The following is an 18173-nucleotide window of genomic DNA, read 5'->3' as shown; positions in this document are numbered from 1 at the left end:
GGGGGGGGGGCGGCTCCTGAAGGAGGTGCTTCCCTGACCACCGACACACACAGGCTGAGGCTCTTTTCTTTAAAGCCAAGCGGGATTGACACCAGCAGCGTTCTTTAAGAGTGCTTCCCCCTCAGCTAGAAGTCCAGCTAAAAGTGTCACCTCATTCAGAGTTGGCTGAGCAGGAGGGATGGGCACGGACTGTGCGTGTGTGGCACCTACGGCCTTGTCCGGGCTTCGCGGCCCAGACGCGTGCATCCTCCCTGTGTGTGCGTGTTCATGTGTGTAATTCTCACAACACCCCTTGCTGACGGGCCCTGGACACGTGGGGCGTGAGGGGTGTCTCGGAGCTTCCTCCCGCTGCCGCACCTTTACCGGCGGTGAAGTGCCATTCCGGAAATGTCTCCTGTCGACCGCATGGGGCTGGTGTGTTTTTTGGGTCTTTAAATAGCGTTTTAAGCTGTGGGAAGGCAGGGTTTTCAGGTCCTGGCCTCTCTCGGCGGGTTCTGATGCTCCTGATGGCAGCCTCCGGTCTGCGGAGCTGAGGCGGGTGGCTGGGCACTGGCTGGCCCCTCCGTCCCAGGATGCGGCCTCTGGGGGCGGCCAGGTGGGAGCCCGCTGTCCACGCCATTCCTGTTTTTACAGTGATCTCGAGTCTGCTGTTCCAGCAGGTGTCCCCCCACCGCCTCCCGCAGAGCTGCGGGCCCCACGGTGCCCACTTCCCCTGGGAGGAGAGCGAGGCTGAAAGGTTGCAGGGGCCCCAGGCTATACCCACCCTCCCGGGTCCTGTCCCCATTTGCTGCGTCGGCAGCGGCCACGCTGCTTTTTTAAAACAGCTGCGAGAGCAGTTGGGTCCCAAGTAAGTGAGCTCAGCTGTCTGCCCCACGTCAGGAGCTGTCCAGGCGACGGCCACGTCCCGGGACCAGGTCTTCTGGCTGAGCTCAGCTTGGTTGGCGAGTCTGACCTTCAGATCTAGTGAAAGGAGCCTTTTCCGAGGTCGGGAAGCTCAGGGTCAGTTTTTGTTTCCAGTTCAGTGGAAGATAAGTTTATCAAAACAGGTACAATCTCAGTTGTCTGGTGAGACGCGTGTTCATCCAACCAGCAGAAGCGAGTGTGCAGCCAGTCCTGACGTGAAGGGGGCGCCAGGGACGGAAGTGCCCGGGCGTGTTCTGGGTGTCCAGGCGCAGCTCCCGAGACAGCTGTGGTCGGTCCTCGTACTTTCCCTCCCTTGAAGTTTCTTCTTTGATGTTTTGTAATTACAAAAGCAACGCAGGCCTAAGTGACAAGTAGGAGAGAACCCCAGCCACCGAGAAGAAGCCGGCCCCCTCCTCCCCCCCGCCCCCTCCTCCCCCCCGCCCCTCCGTGGGGCCGGCCCCGCGCCCGGCCCTGCTCGCTCGGCCAGCTGCTGGCCGTCGTGCTCAGGGTTGCGCTGCCCCTGCCGTCGGAAGCCCTGAGGCAGTTACACTGGAAAACGGAAGGAGGCTGAAGTTTTAAGTTGGAAGAGGCTGATGAAAAGACAAGACAGTAAATACCTGCGCTGTGCTTGTTCACGCGGAGCAGAGGCCTCAGGAGCACGACCGAGGCCGGCGTTTGAGCTGCCCGAGTTGCCCGACGTCCAGCTGTTCGTTTCCTTAAATGTATTTGTTTAGCAGCAAAGCAGCCCCCCCTCCCAACACTGCCTACCCTTCGGTCCTCCCGTCTGCTCTGAAACCCCCCCTTTCCAGGGTGTTCTTGATGTGACCGCTTTTGGAGAGCAAAGCAGGGTCGGTCTGGCCGCGGAGGGGCCGGGACCTCAGCTGACCCCACCCGGGCTGCCCGCATGTGTGCAGGGTCCTGGCTTTCCTGTCTGCAGCTTCCCCGTGCGAACCAGATGATGGTGTTTTGATTGCAGTTTCTCTGTTTTGTCCTTTTAATTTCTGAGATGGGAGATCTGGTGTGGTTACTTAGAGATTATTTGTATGGTTGCCGTGTGGCTTTCAGGGTCGACTTCTGATAGCCAGGTTCTTTCCAGACATTGGCTTCATTTCCGGCCGTTTTTGCTGCAGGAGCGAAGTGTGCCTTCCTCGGTGCAGAGGAAGGCCGCCTCAGGGCCGGGGGCTGGCTTGGGTCCTGCGGGGGAGCCTCTGTTGACCTCGTGTTTTGGCTTCTCGTAGCCTCAGCTTGTCCTGGGTGGTGCTGCCCAGACAACTTCACTCGGGACGGCGACAGCTGTTCAGACGGGGACACCTCAGCGAACGGTCCCAGGGGCCACCACCACCTCCACAGCTGCCACGGTGAGTGCCGCCTCCCACGCCTCTCAGCGCCTTCCCCGCCGCCCGGGCCCTGCGCCCGCGGTCACGCCTGCCCGCCTGCATGCGCCTCCCCCTCCTCGAAGGCCCCGGGGGCTGTTTGGGGCCGTGTGTCTTATTTGTGCTGCCTCAGAGCACTGGCGACCCCGGGAGCCACGGCCCGGACACACGAATGTGTTGGGTTTCCACACGAGGTGGGGGCCCAGGGCAGTGGCCTCTGCAGGGCTGTGGGAAGGACCCCATCGCCCTGCACGAGGCTTTTGGGCCGTGGAGACGTCCACGTGACCAAAGCCCAGACCGGGTGCATTCACAGAAGTGACGTGGACTGCACAGAGGTTGTGGTCTGAAACGGCGGTGCCACCCATTTTTATGTATCTCTGGCAGTTTTCCTGCACACGGACGAATCTCTGAATCAGTGGGATTGCACTTTATTTACGACTTGCTCTTCTCATGTTTCTTGCTAAGTGTTTTCCGCTTTTAGCAGCCGTGTCGTAATTCATTTACGTTTACTGTGCACTTACACGTCAGCTCTTCTGTGACACGCAGCGTCACGCGAACACCTACAGATCATCTTTTCCACATTTATCGGTGTTTTACTTAATTACGTCCCTGCCAGTCGGATTGCTGGCTGAGAGAGAAGTAAACCTGGGGACGGCCCTGCAGAGCACGCGTCCTGGCTTATACCCCCCTCGTCAGGCCGTGAGAGTTACTGCATTTTCTTGAAAGAAGTTTAGGGAAGAAACACAGATTTCTTACGTGATGTACGTGTCTTAGTTAAACCAAAAGCAGTGAGGAAAATCTGCCTTTTAAGACTTTCCCTCTTTCATCTTTTTAACTTGTATCTAGGAAACTATGGAAAACGTGAAGAAATGTAAAAATTTTTTATCTACGTTAATAAAACTGGCTTCCTCGGGTAAACAGTCCACAGAGACAGCCGCTAATGTGAAGGAGCTGGTGCAGAATCTGCTGGTAAGAACCGTGCGCTGGGCTCTTTGCCTCGGGCGCTTGTGTTTGGGTCGCGTCCGGCGTGGAGCAGGGCCCAGCATCCTGGGGGCTCTGCCGAGGGCCCCCCGTGGAGGCAGCCCCCCTTGTCCGCAGCCCTGCTGTCTGCTCGCCCGGCGGGCTTCCTGGGGCGCTCACGGCAGGAGGGGCTGTGTTTAGTCTCCTTTTCCAAATCCGCCATCCGTCGTTCCCCACTTGAAAGGGGCGCACTGGCCTCATGGGCGTGATGTCAGCACCGCGGCCGGAGGGCGCTGCGAGGCTTTCTCTCGCTCCTCTACCTGTTTTACCTTTTCAGTGGGGAGTTTTCAACTGGTACAGAAGCAGAAAGCAGGGTCACGAGCCCCTCTGGCTCCCGGGCTCCGCTGGTCACTAGTTCTTACCTGACTCAGAGTCAGCTACACCCCCGTTGCCATCCCGAGCCCCTCCCCAATCCCACATGTGTGCCAGCCCGGATCCCTGGACACGACCTGCGACCGCAGGATCCCTTGCAGCCCCGTGGGCCCCTGAGGCGAGACCCACGTTGTCTGCTGGGATCCGTTAGGAGTCCGCCGGGCCCACCTGCCCCCACTTCTAACCCGAGGGTCCCTCCTTCCGAGTCTTTTTCTTTCTTTTCCGTCTCTCTGTCGAGGAGCCCTGCTGGGGTAACATCTGGGCTACTGGACGTTTTCTGCCCTTCCCAGCCTCCCTCCCGGGCCTCAGGGCCGGGCTGGGGGCGCTGCCCTCTGAGGACGGCTCTGCGTCGTCTCTGCAGACACATGGCCTTTGGTCTGGAAAGGGACGAAGTCACACTCTAACCAGCAAAAATGATCGCTTCAGATGCTACTTAAATATTTTCAGGAAATTCAGAGACTGAAAAGTTACCTCACCCCTGCAAGGAGCAGGGGATCCCAGCTCTGTTTGTTTTGGTTGTAACAGTTTCACCTTCTAGTGAAAATTGCCGGTGAAGTGAGTGCTGCCCCTTGTCTGTGGGCCCTCGTGGCTGAAGCATCGGCTTGGTCTGGTCTCTCACTCCCTAGACGAGTCCAGCACTGGCCGCCCCCACGCCGCGCCCTTGTCAGGGTGCTGGGGCCCGTTCTGCCCTTTTTACATCCCCTCTTTGCAGCCCTGGCTGCTCCCTTCTTGAATTCAGCGTTCGTCAGCCCTGGGCTTGGCTGCTGGTGACAGGAGACCCCAGATAAGAGGGTGCAGGTCAGGAGAGTTTTGTCCTGTAGGATTCCCGGGTGTCAGCGACCTGGACTGCCATGACCCGGTGAAGCCTGAAGCTCCCCCCACTCAGGGCCCCCACCTGCCAGGTGGCCTGTGATGTCTGGTCCCTGCCCACCTCTCTTGTCCTCCCCACACTCACAGCCCGTTCGCCCGTTTCCAGAACGGAATTGTGCCCCTCTGGTCTGGGTGCCTGCTGCCCTCTGCATGGAGCCCCAGGTGCTCGTGGCCCTGGGCCTCCTCCCAGAGGCTGAGGTTTTAGCGTGGGTGTTACGTCTTTGTGTAACGGTGTCCCTTGTCTGTGCCACGTGGTGGCACCTGTGCCTGCAGCTCTGACTTTGATAATGAGGTTACTTGTAGGCTAGTCTGTCTCCTAGCAAAACGCCCGACCCATGGTAGTGCTGGTTAAACATCAAGTGAAAGCTGGAGTGAGGCTCAGGAACCGGGGGGGGGGGGGGGGTCGGGGGTAGTGGTGGGGCGCCCGCTGAGCCTGCACAAGCTCCTGGGCTGCACCCCCAGTGCCTCCACTTAAGGGAAAAAAGAAACTTGGGAGTTAGACCAGTGAGCCCTCACTGGGGTGGAGCCACGGGTGCTGGGGGAGGCTTCAGCTGCGCGCCTGGGAGGCCCGTGTCCACTGAACGTGCCACACCCTGGCCTCCCTGTCCCCTCTGTCCAGCGCAAGGCCTGGCGGGAAGAACAACTGGTCATAAAATTTGAGACCAGAGAAATGCTGCATAAAGAGACGTGTGCAGACTTGTATTCATGGAGGGATTTCAATGTGAATTTTGTTTTTAAGGATGGAAAAATTGAAGCAGAAGATTTCACTAGTAGGTTATACCGAGAACTTAATTCTTCACCTCAACCTTACCTTGTGCCTTTCCTGAAGGTAACTTCAAGCCTCCTGTGCGTGCTGGGGGGGGTGGCGGCGGGGGGGGGGCGGGGGAGGTCAGGCTGTTTCCATGGAGGAGCAGGCTTGCATAGATGTCACCACGTGTTTGCATGTGCAACATGTCCCAAGACAGTGTTAAGTTATGAGACCCCTGCCACTGTGGCCACTCTGTGGTGACACAGCTGGGGACCGAGAAGGGCCCTCTCCCCACAGATGGGGGTGCCTGCACCTCTGGGATGAGGGTGTCACCAAGGTGTCCTCTGCTGTCCTTACATGCTCGAGGGCATTCCGTGCCACTTACTGGTTTTTCAAACGTGTCTCTGTCAGTTTCTGTTGAGGATAACCCTGCTCGGTGATGGCGGGGCTGGCACTGTTGGATGGTGACCCCTGGCGTGCAGGGGCATCTCCCGAGGCCCGAAAAGCTCGCTGTTGAGCTCGAGTCCGTGTTCTCAGAGCTGCCTGTCTCTGAGCCGGTGCCACCCGCCGACCCCGTGTCTGTCTTTCTGCCCAGAGGAGCTTGCCCGCCTTGAGACAGCTGACCCCCGACTCCGCGGCCTTCATCCAGCAGAGCCAGCAGCAGCAGCCGCCGGCCTCGCAGGCCACCACCGCGCTCACGGCTGTGGTGCTCAGTGGCTCGGTCCAGCGCACAGCCGGGAAGACGGCGGCCACCGTGACCAGCGCCCTCCAGCCCCCTGTCATCAGCCTCACGCAGCCCACACAGGTTGGCGTCGGCAAGCAGGGGCAGCCCACGCCGCTGGTATGATGGCCCCAGAGCCTTGCCCACCTCCCCTGCCCGCCCGCCCACCCGCCCGCCTCTTAGGTGAATGGGCCTTGGCTCCGAGGGGCCTCCTGGGTCACAGGCAGGTGGGAGAGCCCTGGTCTCATCCTCGGTGGGAAAGTGCCAGCTAGAGGCCAGCCCTGCAGTTTTGAGTTTATTTCTAAGACGAGAGAAGCCCGTGGGCTTTTACCCACTTAGACGCCCGTTACCTGTATTGTTTGCAGGTTTTCCTGGCTTAAATGAACGCAGTACAATGTAGTGTTGGTCGCTGTCTTTGATCAGGAACAATGGCCCAAACACAAGGAACAGACGACAAGTGCTGGGTGTGGGCCCGGCAGGCAGGGCGGGCCTTTGTTTCCCAGCCCAGGACCCGCTGCGGCTGTAGTTCGGGGCTCGGAGAGTCTCGGGAGATAAGACTGCAGGCCACTGGTGCTTCATCTGTGCTTCGATCCAGGGCTCTGAGTTGTTCGGCTCTGGAAAAATGTCCTTGCTGGGAAGAGTTATGTTTGGATGTGCTCCACAGGCAGGTGGGGCTCGCCAAGCGTAGAGAGGCAGCTGCTTTTTCTTCTTCTTCTTTTTGATTTCAGAGGGTTTTGTTCCTCTCCAGTCAGAAAAGTCAGTGAGACAGCGCAGGCCTCTCGTCACCAGTGTAGGCTGTGGAGCGTGGGTTCTGGTAACACTCGGGCGGCAGCCAGAGCTGGCAATCAGTCACCAGGGCGGGCGTGCTCTCTCCGCTCGAGTTAGAGTCCGCGTTGTTTTGCCTCGGTTGGCGGCATGGGAGACGGAGGCCCCTTTGGCTCAGGCCGGAGCTGTTTGGGGCTCAGGGCGAAGGGGCAGGTGGGACATCGGGACCCCACCTGCAGGCTCGGCTCTGCGTGTAACGGAGGTACACACGGGGGTCTTGAGGAGCCCTTGGCGCGTTGTCTGAGGGATGTCGCGGGCTCCGCGGCGTGTATACGGGCTGTCCTGCCTCTGCTTCCCTGGTCCATTGAGTGGCAGTGCGTGCAAGCAGCCCCGGGCGTGTGACCCACTGGTCCATCAACCGCTTTCCCTGAAGGCTGTAGAGACCTGAGTTTATGGCAGGACTTGGGCTGAACCTCCTGGCGGCAGTGGCCTTTCCTCGTCCTGGGTAGTGTGACTTGTCATGGGTTTTGTGTGGGACGGTTTGGCACACAGCAACCGCCACCCCCCCACCCCCGCTCTGAGAGCGTGCTGTAACGCAGCACGGGCCCCCCAGGTGACCCTCATGCAGTTCAGAAACTGGATCCTTAACATCCAGCCCCAGAGGCTCTGGGTGAGGCCGCAGGGCTCTGGGAGGAATCTGAGGCAGCCCCAGCAGGGCGGCCACCACGTGTCACCTGTGCTGATGCTGGGGAGAAATCCACTCTCTGTGGGCTCCGTGCTCAGCACACGCTGTGCCCCAGGCACTGACCTCAGGGCCCAGGGGCAGCCTCCGGGCAGCTCCCAGGTGTGTCCTGAGCTGCTGGAGGGCCAGGGGACCCTGCGGGATGGCGCGGGTGCTCTCCGTGCTCATGATTGTGCGGCGGGCTCTCCCTCAGGTGATCCAGCCGCCGCCCAAGCCCGGGGCGCTGATCCGGCCCCCGCAGGTGACCCTGACGCAGACGCCCATGGTCGCGCTCCGGCAGCCCCACAGCCGCATCGTGCTCACCGCGCCCCAGCAGATCCAGCTGAACCAGCTGCAGCCAGGTGAGCCTGGTGGCCCGGCTCCCAGCAGCCTGTTGGCCTGTGGGCTTCTTACTGTGGCAAGATACACATGCGGGCGAACTGACCACTTTAGCCATTCTGAGTGGACGGGTCAGTGGCGTTAGTTACACTGCAGTGTTGAACAGTCACCGCCCCGTCGACTTGATCTTTAAAATCACACACTCGGGATGTGAACGCTTTTCCAGTAGTTGTTCCTCATGTCAGACAGTGTGATGCTCGAGAGACGCCGTGTGTGCTTTTACCTCCAGCTTAGCGTTCGTCATCCGATGTTTGTAAACACGTCATCATGGCGGGTGGGGGTGACAGCCCTTCCCTCGGCCTGTCCGACCCTGTCGCCTGGGGACAGCCGTGCCACCGTGTCCCTGCGTGTTGGGCACACCCTTGCCTCTTGTTTTGCAGTCCCCGTGGTGAAACCTGCTGTGTTACCTGGAACCAAAGCTCTTTCTACTGTCTCGGCACAGGCGGCTGCTGCCCAGAAAAATAAACTCAAGGAGCCTGGGGGAGGCTCGTTTCGGTAAGGATGAGCCGCGCACATGAGGAACGGGTGTGGGAGCCGCCTGCGCGGTGGCTGCTGGTGCTGTGGGGCTGCGTTCCTGCCACGCTCGTCCGACCTTTGGGTGCTGCCTTCCCACTCGTAGCTCTGGGAGGTTCGCCACAGACCCAGGGTGGGAAGGCAAAGCCGCAAACCAATAGCAAGTTTGTGCTTACGCCGTTAACGGGTTGGTGATCCGGGTGCGTCCTGGTGGCAGTGGACCCCAGGACCCCTGAGTCCACATGTGGGTGTGGCGCGGGCCGCCAGTGCGCGCTTGGTGTGGAGCTGTCCTGGGTTTGGGGGGACACACCTTGTCCCTGTCACCTGTGTTGCTCGGAGCCTTCGTGGATGCTGGGCTCCGGTCTCTGGGCGCCGCCACGGGAAGGGCTGCAGAGGCGACTGTGGTTCACGCCCTGCAGTAGTGGAGTGTGTGTCGGGGGCCTTAGGGTCCCCTCCTCCCAGACGCTTTGTCCCTGAAACTGTCAGGGAGCTGGGAGCCGTGGGGGCCCGGCTGGGGTCAGCGCCCCCGCCCCTGGTGCGGGGGTGGGAGAGGGCAGGTGGTGGATGTGAGAGGCGCGTCCGCCTGCAGATCAGAAAAGGAAACGGGCGAAGAGCCCTGGAGACCACGGCTTCTTCCTGCTGGGGAGGGAGCTGGAAGCACAGAGACGGTGCAGACGAGGGTGAGCCCGCGGCTGGCGGGTGAGGGTTGGACACACCGATGGAGACTTTCTGAAGTGGCCGCAGGTGGGCGCTGCTGGCTCTGCTCGCAGAGGACCACCAGGGCGCCCCTGCGGCGCCCGGATCGCCTTGTCCAAAAGCCGCTTCCAGTACCGAGACCGGGCCGCCTTGCAGGGCTGCTGACCCCAGGGCCAGGGTCAGGAGAGTGTGGGACGAGTCAGGGCGTCTGGCTCAGTCAGGAAATAGGGCTCAAGGGTGTGTGGGCGCCGGTCAGGGTTCGCAGAAGGCCTGCCTCCTGCTGGCCACGTCTGTGGTAAGTGGATGGCTTGTGAGGAACGGGGTTTGCGCAGTCTCAGAACACCTCCCCAAGGCCCCCGTGACATGTGGGCAGGGACCCCTGGGCTGGAGCTCCGCGTGCTCGGGGGGCAAGGCCAGGTGCCTCGTGTGACGTTCCTGCCAGAGGTGTGTCGCCCACGTCTCATCGGGAGGGGCCGTTGGTCGGGGCACAGTGGGGACAGGCTGCAAGACCCCTGGGCTGGGACTTCAGGAATCATGGGCACTAGTTGGGAGGGGCTGTGGAGACGACAGAAACGCGGCTCCTGCCCCTGAACCGGACCCTTGGCTGAAGAAGATGCTACAGGGACAGTCAGCAGCCCTGGGGGTGCGGGGGGAGGGCCCGAGCACGGCTGGTGGCCGAGGAGCGCGGCGGTCACCCCGGTTCTGCAGGGGATGCCCTTGTCCGCATGGACCCAGGCTGGAATGTCCACCCCCTTCGGGTGACTCAGGAAGGAAAGAGTTCTCTGTGCTGTTCTCCAGCCTTTCTGAGAGTTTGTGATTGTTTTAAAAATAAGTTACTTCAGTGAGGTCACTTAAGAAAGGTCTCACGGAGCAGACTCCTCGAAGTGAGAGCTGGCATGCGGGCGTTGTGCTGAGGTCAGAGCTGACGTCCGTGTGCGGGGACTCGCGTCCTGCTCCCCCGAGCGAGTCTTCCTTTAAAAGAACAGACTCGCTTGCAGGGACGGCTGTGCTGCTCAGGTGACAGCAGTGCGGGAGGGAGGGGACAGGAGCCGGGACCGCCGAGCGCGCCTCCCTGGTGGTTAGGGTGATCTTTTCTTCCTGTCGGAAGGGACGACGATGACATCAATGACGTGGCGTCCATGGCTGGCGTGAACCTGTCGGAAGAGAGCGCGAGGATATTGGCCACGAACTCGGAGCTGGTGGGCACCCTGACGCGGTCTTGCAAGGACGAGACCTTCCTTCTCCCGGCACCCTTACAGAGACGGATACTAGAAATAGGTGCGCCCAGGTCTCGCTGTCCCCAGGACCCCTGAGTCCACACATGGATGTGGCGTGGGCCGCCAGCGCGCGCTCGGTGTGGCGCTGTCCTGGGTTTGGGGGGACACACCTTGTCCCTGTCACCTGTGTTGCCCGGGTTGTGCTTTCCGCATGGTGGGAGGTGATGTTCTCAGGGAGCTGAAGCAGGTGTCGCCCTCCCTGCATCTGCCGGCCCCCTGGGGACGCCCTGAGGCTGTACGGGAAAGAACAGTGAAGGAAACAAAAGCGCTTCAGTGTTGTGAGCTGTTGCCTGCTCCCCAGGTAAGAAGCACGGCATAACAGAGCTACACCCGGACGTGGTGAGTTACGTGTCCCACGCCACGCAGCAGAGGCTGCAGAACCTCGTCGAGAAGATATCGGAGACGGCCCAGCAGAAGAACTTCTCCTACAAGGTGCTCCGCCGCTATCCGGAGGGGGCGGCCTGCTGAGAGGCGCGGGGTGGGAGTGGCCTGAGCATTGACCTTGTTTTGAATTTTAACTAGAACTAGATTTGGGGCGGATTCCACTTTTCGCCCCGTGGTGTTCTTGGGAGCTGTCCACCTGGGCTGGGGAAGGGGGTGGGACCTGCGTAAAGATGTGCCCTGGGGGCTCTGCCCTCCTGGGTCCTGGAAGGCGGCCTCTTCAGCTTGGGAGATGGTGGCATCTTCACCGTGTCCGCTCTGGGCTCCGGCCCCTGCGGCCAAGCTCGCCTGCACCCCGCCCGTGCAGCAGTGCTCAGAGCAGTGCCCGTCGTGTCCTGCAGGGGGTCGCCCGCACCAGAGCCCCGGCCTCACAGTAGTTTTCTGGGCAGAATCCGCCTTCCTCTTCAGTCCCACGGGCCCTGTTCCGGAAGGCACTGTGGAGTGGCGGGGCGACAGCGCCTTCAGAGCAAAGTTTCAAATAAAAGCATGCAGCCATTTTGCTATAGAGATATTTCTTGTTGTTATACAGAATTTTAAATGATACCAAAGTGTGTAAATGGAAGTTGCCCCTGAGCCCCGGGGGCACTCACCTGAGAGCGGGACCCCACCCAGAGCGCTTCGGCCACGGGGAAGTCTGGACACAGAGGCCCGGGTCTGGGTACCGGCGTCGGGCTTGGACTGAGGGAGGGCGGGGCGCACACAGACTGTCCTGCAGGCTCCCGAGTTCATGACAAACGGTGCTTTCGCTTTTTTGCAGGATGACGACAGGTACGAGCAGGCAAGTGACGTCCGGGCTCAGCTCAAGTTTTTCGAGCAGCTTGACCAGATCGAGAAGCAGAGGAAAGACGAGCAGGAAAGAGAGATCCTGATGCGGGCAGCAAAGGCAAGTGCTTGCGGTTCTCGCGGTTGGACGGTTTTCCCGCCTCCGCCCGGGCACTCAGACACACGCGGGGTTTCCTGGAGCTGGAGCGGGGTCTGGGGCTGGCCTGGGAGGCACGGTGCGTGGGGCAGGGAGCGGGGCTGGGGCGGGAGCCTCAGAACCTCAGTGCGTCGCTCAGCACGCGGGCAGGACCCCTCTAAGCCTTCAGCCCGTGGGCTGCCCAGGCCCGCCGTCCTCACGTCACCTCTGATCAGATTCTGCAGCTGGTGGACGTGGCCCGACCGTGTTGCGTAGTTCTTAGGTCCAAGTGGTGTTGACTTTCTCAGGAGTAATGTTTGTTTTTCGTGGTAAATTTTCATCTTTTGACCATAAACTTCAGGAAAAGTTACTGCGTGTTCTGTCATATGACCTGCATGTTATTCTGTCTCCAATAAGATATCGTACTTGTCAGATGATAAATGTTTAGGTCATAACTTACTTTTCATTTTTATGTCTTTGAAAAATAGTCTCGATCCAGACAGGAAGACCCCGAGCAGTTAAGGTTGAAGCAGAAGGCGAAGGAGGTACGCGACTGCGCTGGATGTGTTCGTGCTCACGCCCAGGGCCCGGCGGCGGGGGTGGGGGGGCCGGCGGGGGAGCTCGGTGTCTCTGCACAGCCGGCCTTCACGTGGGGACTTCCGAGGTTTGCAGAGGTGTCTCCTGGGCAGGCCCTCTGTGTGCTTGCTGTCTTTAAACCTAATGGTGATTTCTCATTTGGTGCATCCAGTCTGTAGTTTTAAAATTTGCTCGTGTTTTCCGAACTCTTTTTTAAGATGAGCTTCTCGGCTTTATTCTTTTTCTGATTATAGAATATGCTTACTGTTTAAAAAAAAGGTCAAAACGTTAAAGAAATTTTAATTTAGAAACAAACTGGAAAGCCCTCGGGTATATGTGTACCTTTTGTTGTAAGAAAAAGCATGCACGAAATGACCGTCCTGTTTGCTTTTCCAAACGAAGATGCAGCAGCAAGAACTGGCGCAGATGCGGCAGCGCGACGCCAACCTCACGGCGCTGGCCGCCATCGGGCCCAGAAAGAAGAGGAAAGTGGACTCCCCGGGCCCCGGGTCGGGGGCAGAGGTACACAGCGCCGGCGCGGGGCTGGAGGGGCCTGGGCACCACGCTCACTTGAGGGGCCCGGCACGCCGGGTGGGCTTCCTCACCATTCACACGGGTCTCACCTCCCGGGGAGTGTCTGCTTTACATTTGATGCTTTGTATTCAGATCGGCTTGTTCGTGGATCTCACGCGAGCTGGAAGTTCTTTGCGTGAGGAAGTTTGGTCATGTAGTTTGATGTGATGGGATTTAGGCTGACTTTGAAAATACATGGACGTGGAAGCGTTCAGAAAGGTGACCCTCGTGGGGTAACTGTCCTTCCTGAGCAGCGGGAGTGAGACAAGCCTGCAAGAGAAAAAGTGATTCTAAGGAGGAAGGAAACTTGTTACCTGTTTTTGTTTGTCCAAGTTTTGTTAGTTTCTTGTTTGTTTCCCGTCACATCTTCATATATATTTACAAACCCAACTTTAAAGTATCGTTATTATTGCATTAAGCTGTCAGTTATCTTGTAAGTAAATGACAGGAGGAAAGAAGGCATCGTTTTTTCATGGACTGACTCGCTGTTTCGGGTCCTCCGTTCCTCCCCGAGCCCAGGTTCCCGTCATCGGCTTGCCTTCGGCTTGAAGGGCAGCGGTGAGCGTTGCTTGCAGTGCGGTCTACTGGCGATAGCCAGCTTTTGTTTGCTCGAAAATGGTTGTATTTCACCCTCAGTTTTGGATGAAAATTTCCTTCAATATTGACTTTTTTTTCTATTTTAAATTTAAGATTTACTGTCTCTTACATTCTTGAAGAAGCCAGGCAAATCCAGATACGTATCATTTAATTTTGTACAACAGCAGACTAAAAAGGGATAATTGATTCCAAGACTTTCAGCCGTTTTTTGTGTTTTCCTCTGTTCCTTGGATCCTCTGTGTTCCTGCATGTCTCCTTCTCGTTTCCCAGGAAATGCCTGCTCTGATTTAGCTGTGTTATCTCGTCCCAGGTCACAGCAAACGATGGGAGGTTGCCCAGTGAATTTTGCAAGATTGCAAAACTCTTATTCTTAAACCCGGAACGACCATAAACGTGTGACCACCTCTGTCCTTGGAGACGCCGTCCCACCATGCTCAGGCCCCGCTGGCTTCACCCTGTTTCCCGTCCTGTGTGTCACTTCTCTGGCTGTGTTGAGATGGTCGTCTCGCTTTTCTGACATTGGTCTGTGTTGTGTTCAGACTTGTCTCGTGGTGTTCAGTCTGCTTGGGCTGCTCTGAGCTTCTTGGGACTGTTGGTCAGTGTTTTTCTTTTAATTTGGAACATTGTGGCCTTTATTTCTTCAAAACTGCCTGTGTTCCAGCCTTCTTCTATTGGGACTCCCATGGTACCTCTGTGGGACGTTCCGCTGTGCCCGGTGGGTCTCTGAGCCCGTGTTCGTGTTTCGTGACCCTGTTCCCTCTGTTCCGACCACGTGGGCTCCCTGCCGCCCCCGTCCAGCCGCGAAGCCAGTGCCTGCACTTCTCATTTGTCTGTGTTTGCGGTTCTGGGTTCCTGCTTAGGTCTTTATGGCTTTTGATTCTGTGCAGAGACTTCCCTGTCTGCTCGCTTACTGAGGCCAGTTTTCCCATCGTCCTTGGAACCCGTTTATGACCTGCTCTCTTGGTTTTGTCAAGTCCAGCATCTGGGCCCTCTCCGGTCCAGGCCCTGCCGGCTGCTTTTCCCTCGACGGCGGCTCTGGCTTCCCTGTGTCTCTGGCTGCAGGTGCCGTTGCTGGGACATCGTATTGCTGTCCCCTCCCTCTGAGGGGCTGGCTGTTGGCTCAGACCCGCTGGGGGGCTCGTTCCGGCCAGGCGTGTTGTGCTCTGTTTGTCGCTCTGCTGCCTGGTACGGTCTGCAGGGAGCCCTCCGACCCAGCATGGCTCACCTGCAGCCTTGCCTCCCGGCCAGGTCCGGTCTGGGGCTTGTCGGGCGGGTGCTGTGTAGGATGTGACCCTGACACCGGGCAGGCTCGTGCGCGCGTCTGGCTCGCCGCAGAACAGTCACTGGCTGTTGCGGGCTGTCCTCTCTCCCTGTCCCTTCTTTCTCTTAGGGCACAAGGGACTTTCTGTTTAATGCCAGTGACTCTTCTCTGTGGTCTTCTGAGTCTCAGTCTCTGCTGGAGTCTTCTGGGATGGTTCGTGGGGCCGCGTTCCCCAGAGTCTTGCACGTGGATGGCGGTTCGTGCCTTTCACACTCGGAGGCCGGTGTCTGGCTGTGAAGCTCTGGGCTCAGCCCCCTTTCCTTGAGAGTCTTTCTTGAGTAAGTGGTTACTCCGGGTGTTTGCTTTCCTGGGAGAAAACGCTGCTGTCGGAGTCCGACGATCGTCTCGCTTCCCTCCCCTGGGTGCTGTGCGTGTCCTCTGCCCAGGGCTGCCCGCCGAGCTCTGCTGCTTCAGGCTGTGCCGCTTTGCCGGGGGCCGGCTGTCCTGAGCTGTGCTCTCGGGGGCAGTTTTAAACCCTCCGTTTCCAGGGGCGCTTCGCGTGACGCTTCTTTGGTTTCACCCTTTCCAGAGATTCCTGTGTTCACAGCCCATTGGTATTTGTCGTTTTTTTCTTTAATCCTTTCAATCTCTCTTTAAAAATACGTGACACTCCGCCCCTTCCCCCTTGTAGCTCCTTCTGCCTGTTTGTTGTGTTCCTGCTCCTGTGTCTCCCGAGAGCAGTCTTTGTTTCCCAAATGGAATTTTCTTTTGTTCCTCATTTTTTCTTGACTTCGTCACTTCATTTCTGAGTTCTGCTAATTCTGATTTCTGTTGTTCTTTCATGCTTTTTGTCATTTTCCCAGTGTTTTCTAGCTTATTTGGAAACAACATAACAGTTTGGACCTTTTGATTATGTCTCTTTGGTGTTTTTTCATCATCTGTTGGGAAGTTACTCTTTTTCCTTATGGCCCCTGGCGTGGGCTCTGACGTCTCTGCGTGCACGTTCATGGGATCCCAGTTTCCCGGACCCTGTGGAGGAAGGTTTGCCGACTTCGCTGAGCTCCTCTCAGGCTGCCTCCCCGCAGTGACGATTTCCGCCGTTGAGATTTCAGGGCTCTGCTTTCTGCCTGACCCTTACCTGGAGCTTTTTTGTCTCTGTGGTCCCTGCCTTGCTCAGTGTGGTTTCAGGCCCCCCCTACCCCGAGTCTCTTACGTGGGCCCCTGTGCTTGGGGGCCCGGCTGTCAGAGGTGGGGTCCTGGCGGCAAGGCTGCCTTCGGATGGGGGAGAACCCTCCCGGCTTCAGCGGCCGCCCCCTGGGAGCCTCCCCTCCAGGGGCCACCCACTGCTCTGGGCCTCGGGCCTCGCGGGTCCGGCTGCTTTCCCTGCACTGTTTGGAGCTGCTTCCCGGCCCGTGGCCGCTTGGGGCTCATCTCTGCTGATTTTGTTCTGAATGTTGTCCGCTGGCGCCTGGTTTTGCGGCCTGGCGGCTCTGTGCTTTATGTGGCCCTTTGGGAAGATTGGAAAACTTCGACGCCTCCGCCATCGTCTCTCCCGAATATAATAATAGTTTCCAAATGCTTTTCTTTTAATTTAAAATAGTTTCAAACTTGGAGAAAGTTGTAAGAACCTCTGTTCAGATGCTCAGTTCTGAACGCACATACCACATGTAACAGGCGTGAGATCTTTTTCTGAGGGGATGTTCCGTCCGTCACCCCTCGATACTGACCCTTCTGGACACGCTCTTCTGTTACTGCACCCCGCCTCCGCCCCCCGGCCCATCAGGAACTCAGCCCTGAGGCACCAGTGAGCCCCGGACCCCTGACCCCTCACTGCCTGTCCTGGTCTTTCTTTGTGACCCAGGCGTGTGCGGCACCAGTTAGTGTGCGGTTTGAATCCCTCCCCAGTGCCCCTATCCCTGACGGCGTGACAGAGGACAGGCCTTTGTTCTGTGGGGTGGCCCTTCCCCCCGTGGTCTGTCCGACTTGGGCAGAAATGCCTTAGTGTTGCTGGGCGCTCCGCCCAGCCGTCACATGCACGGCCCACGGTGTCGACCTTCTTACCACTGGTGACCTTGGTCTTGATCCCTTGGTTAAGTCGCTGGTTAAGGAAGCCAGCTTCCTCTGCTGTGTGGTCACTGTTAGGCCTTTGGGATGGAGGTGCTCTGGAATCACGCAGACACTGTCCCCCGTCACACCTCCACCCGGCCTCTGTGCCCAGCGGAATGGCTGCGGGCATAGGTGCCAGAGTGTGGCCTGTTCCCATCACACTGTCCCCATTTATTGGCTGCCTTCTGTTGTAAAGAAGAGCTTCTCCTCCCTCATCCATTCGTCTGCTCACTCATCCGTCGGCGTGTGTGGACGCGTGGACTCCTGCTGCATTCGGAGGGTCGTAATCAATGCTCTCGTTGTTTCTAGATTTGGTCAGTGGAAGCTGCTTCACGCTGGTTTCTATATCCTTTTGAAACGTTGCCCTCGTCCTTTAAGCGTTGTGTTTTTACTGACACGAGAGGTGTCCAGGTGCCTCTTGTGCCTCTCCCTGCCCTCACAGCAGTGACCCCCAGGAGCCTGGCTCCTGGCAGTGGAGGGTGGAACTTAGAGACCAAGATCTGAGCTCCGTGTGTGCTCTTTGCTATGGGGGCCCTGCTTCCAGGCCCCTCAGTGGTCAGAGCCCGGGGATGTTGTATGTCTGCAGGTGTGTGCGTATGCGCGCATGTCTGCGTGCCTGTGTGTGTGCATGTGTGCGTGTGCGTGCATATCCCTTCCTGCATCTGAAACAACCCTCTGCGTCTGAGATGCTCCGATTCCAGGCTAGCACCTCAGGGCTTCTTTGTAGCCTCCCCCTTTCCTCACTCAGGAAGCCCTTCGCAGACAGTTGAGAAATCTAGTTCCCATTATTCTCTTTTGCTCGTTGTAACCAATTCCACAACCCCTTTGCCTGCTGGGGTCTCTGTGTTAGGAGGGGCGGGCACGTGGGAAAGGCGTGGTGATTAACTTTTGCCTTAGGTGTTAAAATATCCAGGGTGACCTCTGAAGAATAGAAAAAGTGCCTATTTCCAAACTGACAGGGCGGGCGTGGGTGTGGGGAGGAGTGTGGCGTGTCGGGAGGGGACAGAGGGCTCCTCGGTGACAGCGAGAGGCACGTCACCCCACATCCTGGTGGAGCTGCTTCACCCGTTGTCGCCTGTGCCTGTTTCGAACTTTAGGGACACCTGTGTGTTGCGTGTGTAACAATTGATACGAAACTTGGAACTTTAAAAGTCTTATATGCCTTTTTTCATCAGTAAGATAATGCTTAATTTTTTCTTTTTTTAGTTGAGGATTATTTCCCTAGGGTGTTTTGAAAAAACACTGTATTTTGAACTAATTTTAGACTTGCAGAAAAGTTACCCAAAACAGTAGTGTTTCAGTGCGTGCCTTGCTCAGCCCCGCAGCGCGAGGCGTCGGCATGG

The 18173-nt window shown here is 58.1% G+C and overlaps 1 protein-coding gene across 1 annotated transcript in view; it reads left to right on the top strand.

Annotated features, from left to right (window-relative positions):
* Window positions 1-18173, top strand: part of TAF4 (TATA-box binding protein associated factor 4) — a 62762-nt gene that overhangs the window by 35918 nt on the left and 8671 nt on the right. Inside the window, 11 exon segments of the mRNA XM_074347531.1 lie at window positions 2142-2261; window positions 3123-3245; window positions 5278-5367; window positions 5882-6127; window positions 7708-7855; window positions 8273-8387; window positions 10210-10379; window positions 10680-10810; window positions 11577-11702; window positions 12206-12262; window positions 12696-12815. Of these exon segments, the coding sequence (XP_074203632.1) occupies window positions 2142-2261; window positions 3123-3245; window positions 5278-5367; window positions 5882-6127; window positions 7708-7855; window positions 8273-8387; window positions 10210-10379; window positions 10680-10810; window positions 11577-11702; window positions 12206-12262; window positions 12696-12815 (1446 nt within the window).

The sequence above is a fragment of the Camelus bactrianus genome, chromosome 19, assembly GCF_048773025.1.
Source record: "Camelus bactrianus isolate YW-2024 breed Bactrian camel chromosome 19, ASM4877302v1, whole genome shotgun sequence".
In the NCBI taxonomy this organism is placed as follows: Eukaryota; Metazoa; Chordata; class Mammalia; order Artiodactyla; family Camelidae; genus Camelus; species Camelus bactrianus.
This window is presented reverse-complemented; position numbering and strand designations above follow the sequence as displayed.